General features: G+C 46.7%; 1 protein-coding gene and 1 non-coding gene across 6 annotated transcripts in view; both read right to left on the bottom strand.

Moving 5' to 3' along the window:
• Positions 1-305: 305 nt before the first annotated feature.
• TRNAA-GGC (transfer RNA alanine (anticodon GGC)) lies at positions 306-377 on the bottom strand. Its single transcript has one exon. It is a non-coding gene; the product is annotated as a tRNA-Ala (tRNA).
• A 7,097-nt stretch (positions 378-7,474) lies between these two features.
• LOC144258286 (uncharacterized) overlaps positions 7,475-13,572 on the bottom strand; it is a 35,013-nt gene continuing 28,915 nt past the window's right edge. For 3 of the 5 annotated variants that reach the window (XM_077806742.1, XM_077806745.1, XM_077806746.1), the window contains 2 exons: positions 11,396-11,512; positions 7,475-11,028 (listed from right to left, as the gene is read on the bottom strand). In XM_077806742.1, the coding sequence (XP_077662868.1) occupies positions 9,653-11,028; positions 11,396-11,512 (1,493 nt within the window). In that variant the 3' untranslated portion in view covers positions 7,475-9,652. The remainder of the gene's footprint in view (positions 11,029-11,395; positions 11,513-13,572) is intronic. The other 2 variants (XM_077806744.1, XM_077806743.1) reach the window with 2 other exon arrangements.

Genomic DNA, 13,572 nt, shown 5'->3' with positions numbered 1-13,572 from the left:
ACAAACTAGTCCATTCCTCCCAAGTGGATGGGGTTCTTGTTCTTCTGCACATTGTAGCCCATGGAGACCAAGGACCTGCAAATGTGCCTTCATATTATACCTTTGTTTAATGGATGAAAACATAAACTAGACACTTAGAGGATTGGAACTGATTTCAGCTGAGGAACCTGTTTGCTAGGTTTTTATGCGTTTGCACAGGAAAACATTGAGTGTTTCCATTCATTTCAAGCATCCCCATTAGGTGAAAATCCTGAACAAAATGGCAATGGATATTCAAATATTTTTGTTAAAGGAAGAAGGTTTTAAAGGGGCACTTGGATTTGAACCAAGGACTATTTGATCGCCAATCAAACACTCTGCCACTGAGCTACACCCCCATACCATTTGCATAGGGGAGTCAGCTCTTAAGGATCTTGAAGGACAGGCCCTACCTCAGCGAGCTCCTTTTCCATTCCCAGACCACAGTGGTTTTAAAAATGGGGTTCGATTAAACTTTATCTATGCAGGTAAACACCACAGCTTGCCCACCCACCAACAGAGCTTCTCCCACTGACATAGCTACCGCCTCTCGGGGAGGTGGATTAACTACACGGACAGGACAGCTCTCTCCCATCCCCTTAGAGCATCTTCATTATTTATGAATAAGTAGGAAATCACCTACTGAATGGACAGCCACCAATTTATCAAACATTGCTGTGTCTGCATTCAATATGGGTAACTGGGCAGTGAACAAGACTGTTTTGAATAAGATGTACCTCAGTTAGGATGCAGTGTTACTGACCCCAGATTGTGACTGGTCCTAATGGGGAATTTGTTTTAAAAAACTGGCACATTGCCGATTCACTACTGTTTGGTTATACTCTAAGGGGAATCCCAATTAGCTGTTTATTGCTAATAAGGTTTGTCAACTTTCCTCACCATTGTTTTTTAAAGTTCTATCATGAGCTGTTATGGTTGTTGCTGTATAACTCTGCTAAGCAGTACAAATAATTTCTTTAAGAAATTGTTTTATTCCTTGCCTTCATATTGTTTCCTGAAATTAGTTTATTAATTTTCACTTGTGTTCGTTAAACAGTTTAGCAATGCCATGCACATTTTAAAAGGTTTCTTCAGTAGCCAAGCCCTTAATACCATGAATTATAGTTGCAAAGACAGTTTCTGCTGCACAGTGGTCAAAATAGTAAATGTTTTGTTTTACGTATATATGTATATATATATATTACTGTGCTCCAAATAGATGCTCCAGATTCAGATAACCTTGAAACGAAACCCATAATTCCATTTCAATTTTGGAGTCTCCTAGTTTAAGAGACACCAGAGTGTGGAATAGTCGTTTGCCCAGTCATTAGTCTTGTGCATGTTCCTGATAAGAAAGGTACAGTTGCCTTTACATAGTAATAATTTGCTTGGTAACTTACTTTGTTCTGTCTTTTATTACTTGCAACCACTTAAATCCTACTTTTTGTATTTAATAAAATCACGTTTTACTTATTAATTAACCCAGAGCAGGCAATTAATACCTGGGTGAGCAAACAGCTGTGCATATCTCTCTATCAGTGTTATAGAGGGGGGAACAATTTATGAGTTTACTCTGTCTAAGCTTTATACAGAGTAAAAGGGATTTATTTGCGGTTTGAACCCCATTGGGAACTGGGTATCTGGGTGTTGAGACAGGAACACTTCTTAAGCTGGTTTCAGTTAAGCCTGCAGCTTTTGGGAGAGGTGGTTCAGACCTGGGCCTGTGTTTGTAGCAGGCTAGCATGTCTGGCTCAACAAGGCAGGGCACTGAAGTCCCAAGATGGCAGGGAAAACGGGCTCACAGGTAGTCCCGTCACATCAGGTTGCAGTCCCAAGGGGGGCTCTGTAACCCAAGTGTTAGGATATAGATATTCAGGCCTGTCTGCAAAGGCCTGTACTTTAAGAATTTAGGTGTATTCTTATCACTTGGCTAGTTCTAGAGGTATATATTATAGTTCCCACTTTGCTATTGTTTGTCTGTGTAATCTCTGTCTGGTTCTGTGATTGTTCCTGTCTGCTGTATAATTAATTTTGCTGGGTGTAAACTAATTAAGGTGGGATATAATTGGTTATATAATCTGTTACAATATGTTAGGATTGGTTAGTTAAATTTCAGGAAAATGATTGGTTAAGGTATAGCTAAGCAGAACTCAAGTTTTACTATATAATCTGTAGTCAATGAGGAAGTGAGTGGGTGTGGGTGGGAGGGGATGGGTGTGTGGGTGGGGGGATGGGAACAGGGAATGGGGGTGCAGAAATTGGAATCATCTTTTGCTAAAGAGGGGACATGGGAACAGGGAATGGGGGTGCGGAAATTGGAATCATGTTTTGCTAAAGAGGGGAAATGGGAACAGGGAATGGGGGTAAGGAAATTGGAATAATGTTTGGCTAAGGGCAGGAATGGAAACAGGGACACAGGTGTAAGGCTCTGTGGTGTCAGAGCTGGGAAGGGGGACACTAAGGAAGGAAACTGGAATCATGCTTGCGGGAAGTTCACCCCAATAAACATCAAGTTGTTTGCACCTTTGGACTTCGGGTATTGTTGCTCTCTGTTCATGCGAGAAGGACCAGGGAAGTAAGCGAGTGAAGGAATAAGCCCCCTAACAGTAGCTACAACATGAGATTGCTTGTGGCATTCTCAGAAGTGCTGACCACAGTGGAAGGCCACTTTTGGGCTTGGGAAACAAGCACTGAGTGGTGGGATCACATCGTCATGTATATCTGGGATGAGGAGCAATAGCTGCAGAGCTTTAGGATGAGGAAAGCCACATTCCTGGGACTGTACGATAAGCTCGCCCCAGCCCTGCAGCACAAGGACACGAGAATAAGAGCTGCCGTAGTTGGAGAAGCACTTGGCAATTGCACTGTGGAAGCTGGCTACTCCAGACTGCTACCAATCGGTCACCAACCAGTTCAGAGTGGGAAAGTCGACCACTGGACACGTGTTGACAAAAGTGTGCAGGGCCTTTAATTGCATCCTGCTCCGAAAGCCTGTGACTCTAGGCAACATGAGTGACATTGTGAATGGCTTTGTACAAATGGGCTTCCCTAACTGCAAAGGGGCGATAGATGGCACACATATTTCAATTCTGGGACCAGATCACCTAGCCACCAAATACATTAATCACAATGGGTATTTCTCTGGTTCTCCAGGCACTTGTGGATCACTGTGGGCATTTCACGGACATTAACACAGGCTGACCCGCTAAGGGGCATGACGCATTCATCTTTCGGAACACTGGCCTGTTCAGGAAGCTACAAGCAGGGACTTTCTTCCCGGACCAAAAGATCACCGTAAGGGAAGTTAAACTGCCCATTTTGATCCTGGGAGACACTGCCTACCCCTTAATGCCGTGGCTCATGAAGCCATACACGGGGCACCTTGACAGCAGCAAGGAACAGTTCAAAAAGAGGCTGAGCAAATGCAGAATGACTGTTGAGTGTGCTTTTGGCCATTTAAAGGCCTGCTGGCACTGCCTATATGGAAGGCTGGACTTGGCCGATGACAATATTCCGATGCTTATAGCCACATCCTGTATGCTCCATAATATTTGTGAAGGGAAGGGTGAAAGCTTCTCTCAGGACTGGACCACTGAGCCTTAGCACCTGGAGGCTGAATTTGAATAGCCAGAGACCAGGGCTATTAGACGGGCACAGAGCACGGCCATAAGGATCAGGGATGTCTTGAGGCAGCAATTTGAAGCTGAAAGCCATGAATATTTGTTGCTATCCACAGGAGTACAATGCTTCTAATGCTAGGAGGTGATTGTGATTGGTGGAGACAATGCACTATGGAGGTTTAAGAAAGTTGCCCGTCGCTTTGCAGGGCTCTGTTTGCTTTCAGTTAATGGAATGAAGATTGCTTTCAAACAAAACCATTCTTTTATTTAAAAACAACCACTGGAGAGAGACCAAAAAAAGAAAACAAAACAAAAAAAAACCCACATCAGCACTGTGGGGGATGGGGAAAGGAGGGTCCCATGAGGAGGTGGGGTCCTGGGACCATTAAAGATTTGTGTATGTCCATTTATCATATCCAATCTTATCCTTCGGAGTACAGTGCAGCGGGTATCTGTACTTCGGCAGGAATAAACTGCCGAGGGACGGGTGTGGAGTGCAGTGGGTACTGGGAGTCCACGGGGCTGGACTGTGATGGGGCAGGAGTGGAACGCAGCAGGTACCGACTGGAGCCAGGAGGTTGAGAAGAGTGTGTTGGCGGGGTCTGGGGGCACATGGGAAGGAGTTTTGTGACAGCAGGTGCAGGGGAGGGCGGGCGCGGAGCTGCTCAGTTTGCAGAGCTAGTAGCACCTGGAGCGTGTCCGCTTGGCAGTCCATAACGTTTAAGAGCGGCTCCGCGGCTTTGTTCTGGGGCACCGCGCTCTCCTTTCGGTCCCTCTTCTCGCTGTCCGGCCACTCCTGCAATTCTTGTTTGTCGGCCATGGAGTGCATCATGACATCATGCAGAAAGTTCTCTTTAGTTCTTCACGGCTGCTTTCAAATTCTGCACAGCCATTCAGCCAGTGATAACAGAGAGGGCAGCTGGGCTCCCAAGGTCATATCTGTGAAGCCAAAATGAAACATTTGACAGAAGCAGTCTTGTCTGCAACACACAGATCACTGATGCAGTGATTTAAAACACAGCCACTATGCACATACCTATCACTAACTGGCTGACCCCAGGCAATCACATATGAGCCACAAGACCCCCAAAATGGTGAGTAACCACACGGGCAGGGGAAATCGCTGTTCCAGGATGGTACAGTACACTGGGCACACAGCTCTTGGGGAGAGCCAGCACTATGGGGGGGCCTTAAATCATTCCTGTACCCACATTTTCCACAGACTGTGTTCATTATAGAAGATATCTCGCTGCTGAAGGTGAGCAGGGAATCAAGGGAGGGTCTTCTCCAAGACTGTGGCTTCCACCCTGGCCCTTATGTGGCTCACCTGTGTGCAGGAATGGTCTCCACCACCCACCCTGTGACAGCAGAGTGGCATTGGAAAGTTACCCTTAGTGGGGCAAGGAACAAAGGAGCTCTGCCAAAGAACCCGCGGCAGTGGATTTCCCAGTATCTCCATGAGAGTTTCAGGGAGATCTCTGGGGCACATTCCCGTGAAGTGAGGGAGTCAATCAACACCCTGTTCCGCCGCTCAGACTAGGCATGTGGTGGTACACACATCATACAGACACAAGTCTCCTTTCTGAAACCCCCCTGCCCCCAACAACTCGCTTCAGCGATTCCCAACATCAAAGGCACTTACCAGGGGCCTCCTCTCCTGTTTGCGCTTCACCAACCTCCGACAGCTGTGACTTGCTAGCCTCCTCCGGGAAAGAAAAGAACTCCTGGCTGCATGCATCTCTGACCTCCGAGTCGTCCTCTGCCTCTGGGTCCCTCTCTGCCTCCACATCCTCATCTAAGATTTCCTCCTCCTGTCTTGGTCCACTCTCGACTGGCACGCGAGCCACCGAAGTATCCACAGTGGCCTTTGCAGTGGAGGTGGGGTCACCACCTAGTAACGCGTCCAGCTCTTGGTAGGACCGAGAGCTTATGGGCGCAGCACTGGAGCGGTGGTTTGTCTCCTGTGCTTTGTGGTAGGCGTTCCGTAACTCCTTCACTTAGACCCTGCACTGCAGTGTGTCCCGGTTATGGCCCCTTTCTCTCATGCATTAAGAAATCTGTCCATTGTTATCATAATTCCTATGGCTGGAGCACAGCTGGGACTGGAAAGCCTCCTCTCCCCAAATGCTGATGAGGTCCAGCAGCTCAGCATTGCTCCAAGCGGAGGATCACCTGGTGCGTGGAGCAGGCATGGTCACCTGGAAAGATGCGCTGAGACCACTGCATGTCTCACCGAGCAAACAGGAAGGGGACTTTCAAAATTCCCAAGGAATTTAAGGGTGGGGTTCATGGTTGGTCACCTGAGGGCAGTGCAGTAGAGTTCAAACTGATGATTAGAGAGGCGAGAACAGGGATTGTGGGACACCTCCCGGAGGCCAATCACAGCACTGTCATCAACCAGGGTGTCTACACCGGCCCCGCGCGCTGTACCCCCGGCGCAGAAAGCTCTACGCCGCTCGTCAGGGTGGCTTTTTTTTACAGCACTGCAAAGTGCAGTTTCTGCGCACAAAGTGGCTTGGCCGTGCGTACACCTCAGACGTTACACTGCAGAAATTAAAAAAGCAAAACAAACCAAAAAAAAGAACCCAGAAAAGCTGCCATCACACATCCGTCACCATTTTATATTTTGACATCTCCTGCCTGACATCTTTGCTTTGCAAACAAGAGACCTGGGGAACTCTGTGGCTGTTACCGTCTAACTGGGTAAAAGGTTACACACCTTGTCTCAAGTAATTTTCCTCCTAACAGAAGATTTATTTTAAAATTTATCAAAATAAATTCCATTTTAAATAGAAATAATTACAGTCTACACTGGGTCTCTATTCTCATACATGCTTTTTCTCTCACATATTCCCCCACTCTAATTCCTTTGGAGTGAGGTTTTAATTTCAGGATTAGCCACTATTTCCGAGATAGTAGGAGGGGGCAGGGAGAGAACTCCAAGAAAAATCTGAATTATGCTGTAACACTGAAAGTTATCACAGAATCAGCCTCTTACGTTACACTAATTAACTTCATGTTTAATTTCCATGTCGCTGGTAACAACTTATTCAAAGATTACAAAATATAAACCTATAGGGCAGTTTTCTCTTAATTCCCATTTCCACCCAGTGAGCTTTGTGTGAAGTCACATTCTACAATAACCTAGGAGCCTTCCATTTCTGTGAGTTCATGTCTCCCCGGGTCTTCTCCCGTAAGCGTGGGTGGAAAGGGTCTAAAACTACATAGGAAGGTTGCAGCATGAGAAAAACCACCTGTGCTCTATTTTCACACTTTCTAATCTTTCAAAGTAGCGGGAGGTGGAGAAGTGATACAAATGTGTTAGATTCAAGAGCAAAACTAAGAGACAAAACCACAGCATCAGGACTTAGCATTCATGGATCCTGCAGTCTGAACTTGGAATCTGATACATTCCCCCATTGGCTACCATCATTTGCCCAGCATGGAAGTGCTTCTTGTCCAACAAGTCAGCCAGACTGGGACCCATAGGCACAGAATTGTTCTGAAGCAATCAGCTGTTTCTCTCTGTGCTTCATGAAGCTTTGGATCCAAATGGTAAAAGACAGTTGAGCCCAATTTAATCACGGCATCCTTTAGGACCATGATCAATGCCGCTTAACTAGGGAGCAGCATTCTAAAAACAGTTTACCTGGGCCACAGGTCACCATAGCGTCCATCTCTGGGGTGAAAATCAACTACTCGTACCTGCAATTTCTACCTGAGTTCTTGTCAAAACATTGACCTTATTTGGAGTAATTTTACACTTCTCTGGCGTAGAATTCTTCACCAACCACACAAGATATCAGTAGCAACAGTGAGGTATAACTCCCCAAACATGCCCTTTTATTTCTTTAATCTGGTGGCGCAGTTTTAAAATAGGGACTAAATTAAGGTGCAGTTTAGAATCCCTGTAAGACATCAAATGTCAGTTAACTATTAAAAATAGGTATATTTCTGCAGCTCTATCACATTCAACATGGATTTCATTTTCTACACATTTGCAGCATCTCCCAGGGGTGAGAGGAACAGAAACGTCACTTCCATTTTTCCCATCCCACCTAGCTAGGGATTGTATTTCCCAAATAATAGGCATCATGCATCTGATTTGGAAGGAAATATCTGCAGGAGTCACCTCCTGCAGGGCCTGGGTCACAACTGCTTTGGGAGCCAAATGCATGGGTATGTTGCTTAGTTAAAAGTCATTTACTAGGGAATCCTCTTCCCAGCCCTTTTGAAAAAAATATTGACCTAACCGATTGAGCAACAGGGGGATTGGGATGGTGATGGGGAATAAGGGAATCCCTCTGACTTATCCTATCTTCTTCTGTTGTTACAGAGGGTGAAATGACATTTTTCCCTATCCCAGCCCTGTTCCTGCTCTTTGTTATAGTTCAATATATTTTAAGTGAGGAAAATGGTGGTAAAAATATCTGCTCTCCAGCACAACCTGAAGCAACATGAGAGCCACCTGAAATGAAACAGGAACTCGATGACTAACAATTGCTTTGAAATGGGGGAACAGTAGAACCGTGATGCTCAGGGTTTCTTTAGACTAGGAAAAGTGATGGAGTTTAGGTCAGGTCAAGGGGAAAGCTAATGCAACCACTGCACCTGGGCTGCATCAGCTCTACAACTGTAATTGTCTTTTTACACCAAGATCACTAACTTGAGCAGCCAACGCTATGTACAGTTCTAGTGGATGTAGGGGACAGGTAGTTTTTGCCTCAGTGTAGCTTGTTGGGAATCAAACCTTTGTCCCCCACCTGGAGCAGTTGAACATTCCGGGCTGGAGGGCCTTCTATGATGAGATAACTGGCTCTGTGGATATGGGGAAAGTGGTGGAGGTGATATATCTTGACTTTAGCAAAGCTTTTGATATGGTCTCCCACACTATTCTTGCCAGCAAGTTAAAAAAGTATGGATTGAATGAATGGACTGTAAGGTGGAGAGAAAGCTGGCTAGACTGTCGGGCTCAATGGGTAGTGATCAACGTCTAGTCTAGTTGGCTCCATGTCTAGTTGGCAGCTGGTATCAAGCGGAGTGCTCCAGGGGTCACTCCTGGGGCCGGTTTTGTTCAACATTTGCACCGCTACAGACTAGAGACCTAATGGCTAAGCAGCAGTTCTGCAGAAAAGGACCTGGGGATTACAGTGGACGAGAAGCTGGATATGAGTCAGCAGTGTGCCCTCATTGCCAAGAAAGGCAACGGCATATTGGGCTGTATAATTAGGGGCATTGCCAGCAGATTGAGGGAAGTGATTATTCCCCTCTATTTGGCACTGATGAGGCCAAACCTGGAGTATTGCGTCCAGTTTTGGTCCCCCCACACTTCAGAAGGGATGTGCACAAATAGGAGTAAATCCAGCGGAGGGCAACGAAAATGATTAGGGGGCTGGGGCACATGACTTACCAGGAGAGGCTGAGGGAACTGGGGTTATTTAGTCTGCAGAAGAGAAGAGTGAGGGGGGATTTTATAGTAGCCTTCAACTACCTGAAGGGGGGTTCCAAAGAGGATGGAGCTAGGTTGTTCTCAATGGTGGCAGATGACAGAAGAAGAGGCAATGGCCTCAAGTTGCAGTGCGGGAGGTCTAGGTTGGATATTCGGAAACACTATTTCCCCAGGAGGGTGGTGAAGCACTGGAATGTGTTACCTAGGGAGGTGGTGGAATCTCCATCCTTAGAGGTTTTTAAGGTCAGGCTTGACAAAGCCCTGGCTGGGATGATTTAGTTGGGGATTGGTCCTGCTTTGAGCAGGGGACTGGACTAGATGACCTCCTGAGGTCTCTTCCAACCCTGATATTCTATGATTCTATGACACACAGTCATACAACTCAAAAGGAAAGGAGGTAATAGAAAAGATCAGAGCACTGACCCCAAAGAAGGGTGAGCTGCAAATGGCAGAAGCAGGCAACTCCTCTGGGGGAGCTGAGAGACCATGGTGAAGATGCTTCAAAGATCACTATGTGGGAATTAGCAAATGTGATTTTTAAAAAAATTTTTTTTTTTGGCCAGCCCTAGTCAAGGCATTTATTACAGTTCCCTCTTATGTGGATTTTCTGGTGTCTAGTAAGGTTTGAGCTCTGATTGAAGCTTTTCCCACACTCAGAGCATGTGTACGGCGTCTCTCCTGTGTGGATTCTACGATGTGATATAAGATTTGAGCTCAGATTGAAGCTTTTCCCACATTCAGAGCATGTGTAGGGTTTCTCTCCTGTGTGGATTCGCTGATGTGTGACAAGCTGTGAGCTCCGACTGAAGCATTTCCCGCACTCAGTGCACGTGTAGGGTTTCTCTCCTGTGTGGATTCTACGATGTCTGAGAAGGTGTGAGTGTCGACTAAAGCTTTTCCCGCACTCAGAGCACGTGTAGGGTGTCTCTCCTGTGTGGATTCGCTGATGTGAGATGAGGGTTGAACTATGAGTGAAGTGTTTCCCACACTCAGAGCATCCATAAGGTTTCTCACCTGTGTGGATTCTACGATGTCTGATAAGGTGTGAGTGTCGACTAAAGCTTTTCCCACACTCAGAGCACGTGTAGGGTGTCTCTCCTGTGTGGATTCGCTGATGTGGGATAAGGGTTGAACTATGAGTGAAGTGTTTCCCACACTCAGAGCATCCATAAGGTTTTTCACCCGTGTGGATTCTCCTATGTGTGATAAGGTGTGAGCTCTGACTGAAGCGTTTCCCACACTGAGAGCATCCATAAGGTTTTTCACGCGTGTGGATTCTCCTATGTGTGATAAGGGTATAGCTCTGATTAAAGCTTTTCCCACATTCAGAGCATGTATAGGGCCTCTCTCCTGTGTGGATTCGCTGATGTGAGATGAGGGCTGAACCATCAATGAAGTGTTTCCCACACTCAGAGCATCCATAAGGTTTCTCACCAAAGTGGATTGTCTGATGTGTGGTAAGGTGTGAGCGCCGATTAAAACGCTTCCCACACTCAGAGCATCCATAAGGTTTCTCACCCGTGTGGATTCTCCAATGTGTGATAAGGGTAGAGCTTCTATTGAAGGTTTTCCCGCACTCAGAGCACATGGAGGGTTTCTCTCCTCTGTGGATTCTCTGATGTATGAAAAGGTCTGAGCCCCCATTGAAGCTTTTCCCACACTCATGGCATGTGTAGCGTGTCTCTTCCAAGTTGATTCCCTCACGTGTAATAAGGTCTGAGTGGCTACTGAAGTTTTCCTTTGGCCTCTGCTGACTCTCACAGGCTTTTGCTTTTTCTGCGAGTGCACAACTCCCGGAAACATTCCCTTTGGATCTTCCTGATAACGTCCCATGTGGTTCTACTTGCTCAGCATCTTCCTTCTGGGGTTTCTCCTCCTCATTCTCAATCACTATCCCATCACCTGATGGGAGACAGAGAGAATCCAGACATAGGTCACTCCCTGTGCCAGAGAGAAAGGAAATCTCAGAGACAGGAATGGAAAAAGGGATGAACAAACCAAAACGTGTGCAGGAGAGATCAAACCTATCAGGAGCTGATTTTCCCCAAACCTTTCCCCAGAGGAGAGAGGAAGGGATCAGTTTTCGTCTGCATCTCACCAGAACACTCTGGGGAAAGCGAGATTGGGGAGGGACCTGCTGCCAGTTGTCAGTCAGGATAGGTGGGAAGCCATGAGTGACATCTACCTAATGATTCCACATCGCAGGGAACAATCCTGAACTTGGAGAGCTCACAAGATCTCTGTAGGGCATCGCAAATGTTTCCTGTATTCATGGACAGTTTTTGAGTTGGTTTAACCAATTCCTCACCTGTGGAGGCAGCTCTCGGGAGCACTTCTTTCTCAGAGCCCTGGAGGTCTGGGACCCAAGGCTCTTCCCCTCGTTCCAGCTGCAAGATCACATCAGGTTGGGAAACTGGAAACCCTACTAAAGGCAAAGAAAACAAGGGAGGTCAGTGGAATTTGTGGGATATTTGTCACAAAGTATATTCCATGGTTTTAAGCCCAGCTCATTTTTAAGCAGTAACATCCCAAGGCCATCTTTCTTGGTTCAAAGTATCAAGAGAGTTATTACTATAAATCATTTTCATTACCTTAGTACCTAAGGACCAACTAACAGTGGGTCCCCATTATGCTAGGCACAGTACAAACACAGAATAGTAGATGGCCCATGCCCTGAAGAATTTACAATCTAAATAGACAAGACAGACACAGAATGGGGGAAGGGGTAGAACCCACTGTTAGAATGTAGATATATTGAGGCCTTCCTGTAAAGCCTATTCTTTAAGAACTTAGGTGTATTTTTATCACTTAGCTAGTTACAGGGGTATAAAAACAAAGAATCAAAATCACAGTCTGCCTGCATATGGACCTTCTCTCACTAGGATAGTGTTGGGGACACTGGGGATGGCCACTAGGTAACTCGAGGGAATGGAAGACCATGAGTGTCAATGAAGTCCCCACGCACTAGGCCCAAGTGTCCTTGGCCCTCCCCGCCTGGAGGCACTCGCAACAGTCATGCTGGGGATTTCGCAACAATATGTTGCAAAGTCAGACTGTCTGAAACTAGACAAGGCCAGACAGGGCAGATATGGCAGAACAATGCTGAACAAAGCAGCTTTATATATGGTTTAACAGATGGTACAAAGAAAAAGGGAACTAGCTGGTATCTGGCTGGCTATACGGATACTTAGGGCAGCTTGCTATTGGATAAGTATGCTGAAGAAAGGATGTATAAAAGTCTGTGTAACTTCCTGCTCTGGGTACAGGATTTGAGGTGAATAGCTCCCTGTACTATATTGAAGCTTCAAATAAACTTTTCTGCTTCTCCACCCCGTTGTGATTATTGGGTGATGCACACCAGGCAACGAACCTTGCTGTTGCTTGCCTCGGGCACTCTGTGCCAGCAACAGCTTTTGGCGTCCCTGGGTGGGCTCGAGGCTGCTATTTAGCCTTGCCCGGACCCCTCCCGGTGGCCAACGGATTGCAGCAACAACCGACGACCAGCGCGCACCAGTGAGTTCATCGGGGGCCTCGGAGGAGACGCAATTTGATTGACCCCGGAGGGCACAACGGTGCAACGAACTTATATAGTGGAAAAGCAGCTGCGGGCGACGGTGGGGAACCGGTCCCTTGGACATAGGGGAGGAGCAGCTGCGGGTGACGGTGGGGAACCGGTCCCTTGGATAAGGTAGGAACCTTTTGAAATCCGGATTGTATGTCTGTTGGAATCTGGGGACGCCCAGAGTTACCCTGTAGGTATGGGGCAGGGACAGAGCTCAGGAGGCAGGGCACAGTGTACGCCCTTAAAGTGTATCCTAGCAAACTGGAAGGTATTTGGTTCGGATCCGATGACTAAGAGTCAATTAAAACGATTCTGTACAGTTGACTGGCCTCAATATCAACTAGAGGACCAGGAGTGGTGGCCACCAGGAGGGTCAATTAATCATAACATGATCCTCCAGTTACTCCTGTTCTGTCAGCGAACAAGGAAATGGAATGAACATATGTATGCACATTTGTTTCTGGCTTTATGTACTTGACCAGATATTTTACAGCAATGTAATTTGACTCTGACTGGTTCGGTAGCAGCTAATGTTAGTCCCCAGACCCCCACCCCCACTGTAATGGCAGAGCCGGTGTCCCCTTCGGCCCCTACACCCACACCTTGTAAGTCCCCAATGGTTGGATTATACCCCTTAATCACCGAAACTAAAGTCGCCCGGTCTGGATCGGACAGGTGTCCGGCCACGACTATGTAGGTCTATACTCATGTGCCCTTTAATCCTGTGGATTTGGCTGCTTTCGAAGCACAGGCAGGGGAGTTTTCCACCAACCCAAGCAGGTTTATTTCAGTTTTTGAGGGGTGTCTTAGCAGCCATAAGCTGGACTGGGATAATTGTAACATCCTCCTGCGAACCTTATGATCTGAGGTTGAAAGACAACAGGTTGTGTCCAAGGCAAGGGACGAGGCACAGAAACGGTACG

The sequence above is a fragment of the Eretmochelys imbricata genome, chromosome 28 (genome assembly GCF_965152235.1).
Source record: "Eretmochelys imbricata isolate rEreImb1 chromosome 28, rEreImb1.hap1, whole genome shotgun sequence".
Lineage (NCBI taxonomy): Eukaryota > Metazoa > Chordata > Testudines > Cheloniidae > Eretmochelys > Eretmochelys imbricata.
Note: the sequence above shows the minus strand (reverse complement) of the source record. Positions and strands in the feature narration are given on the sequence as shown.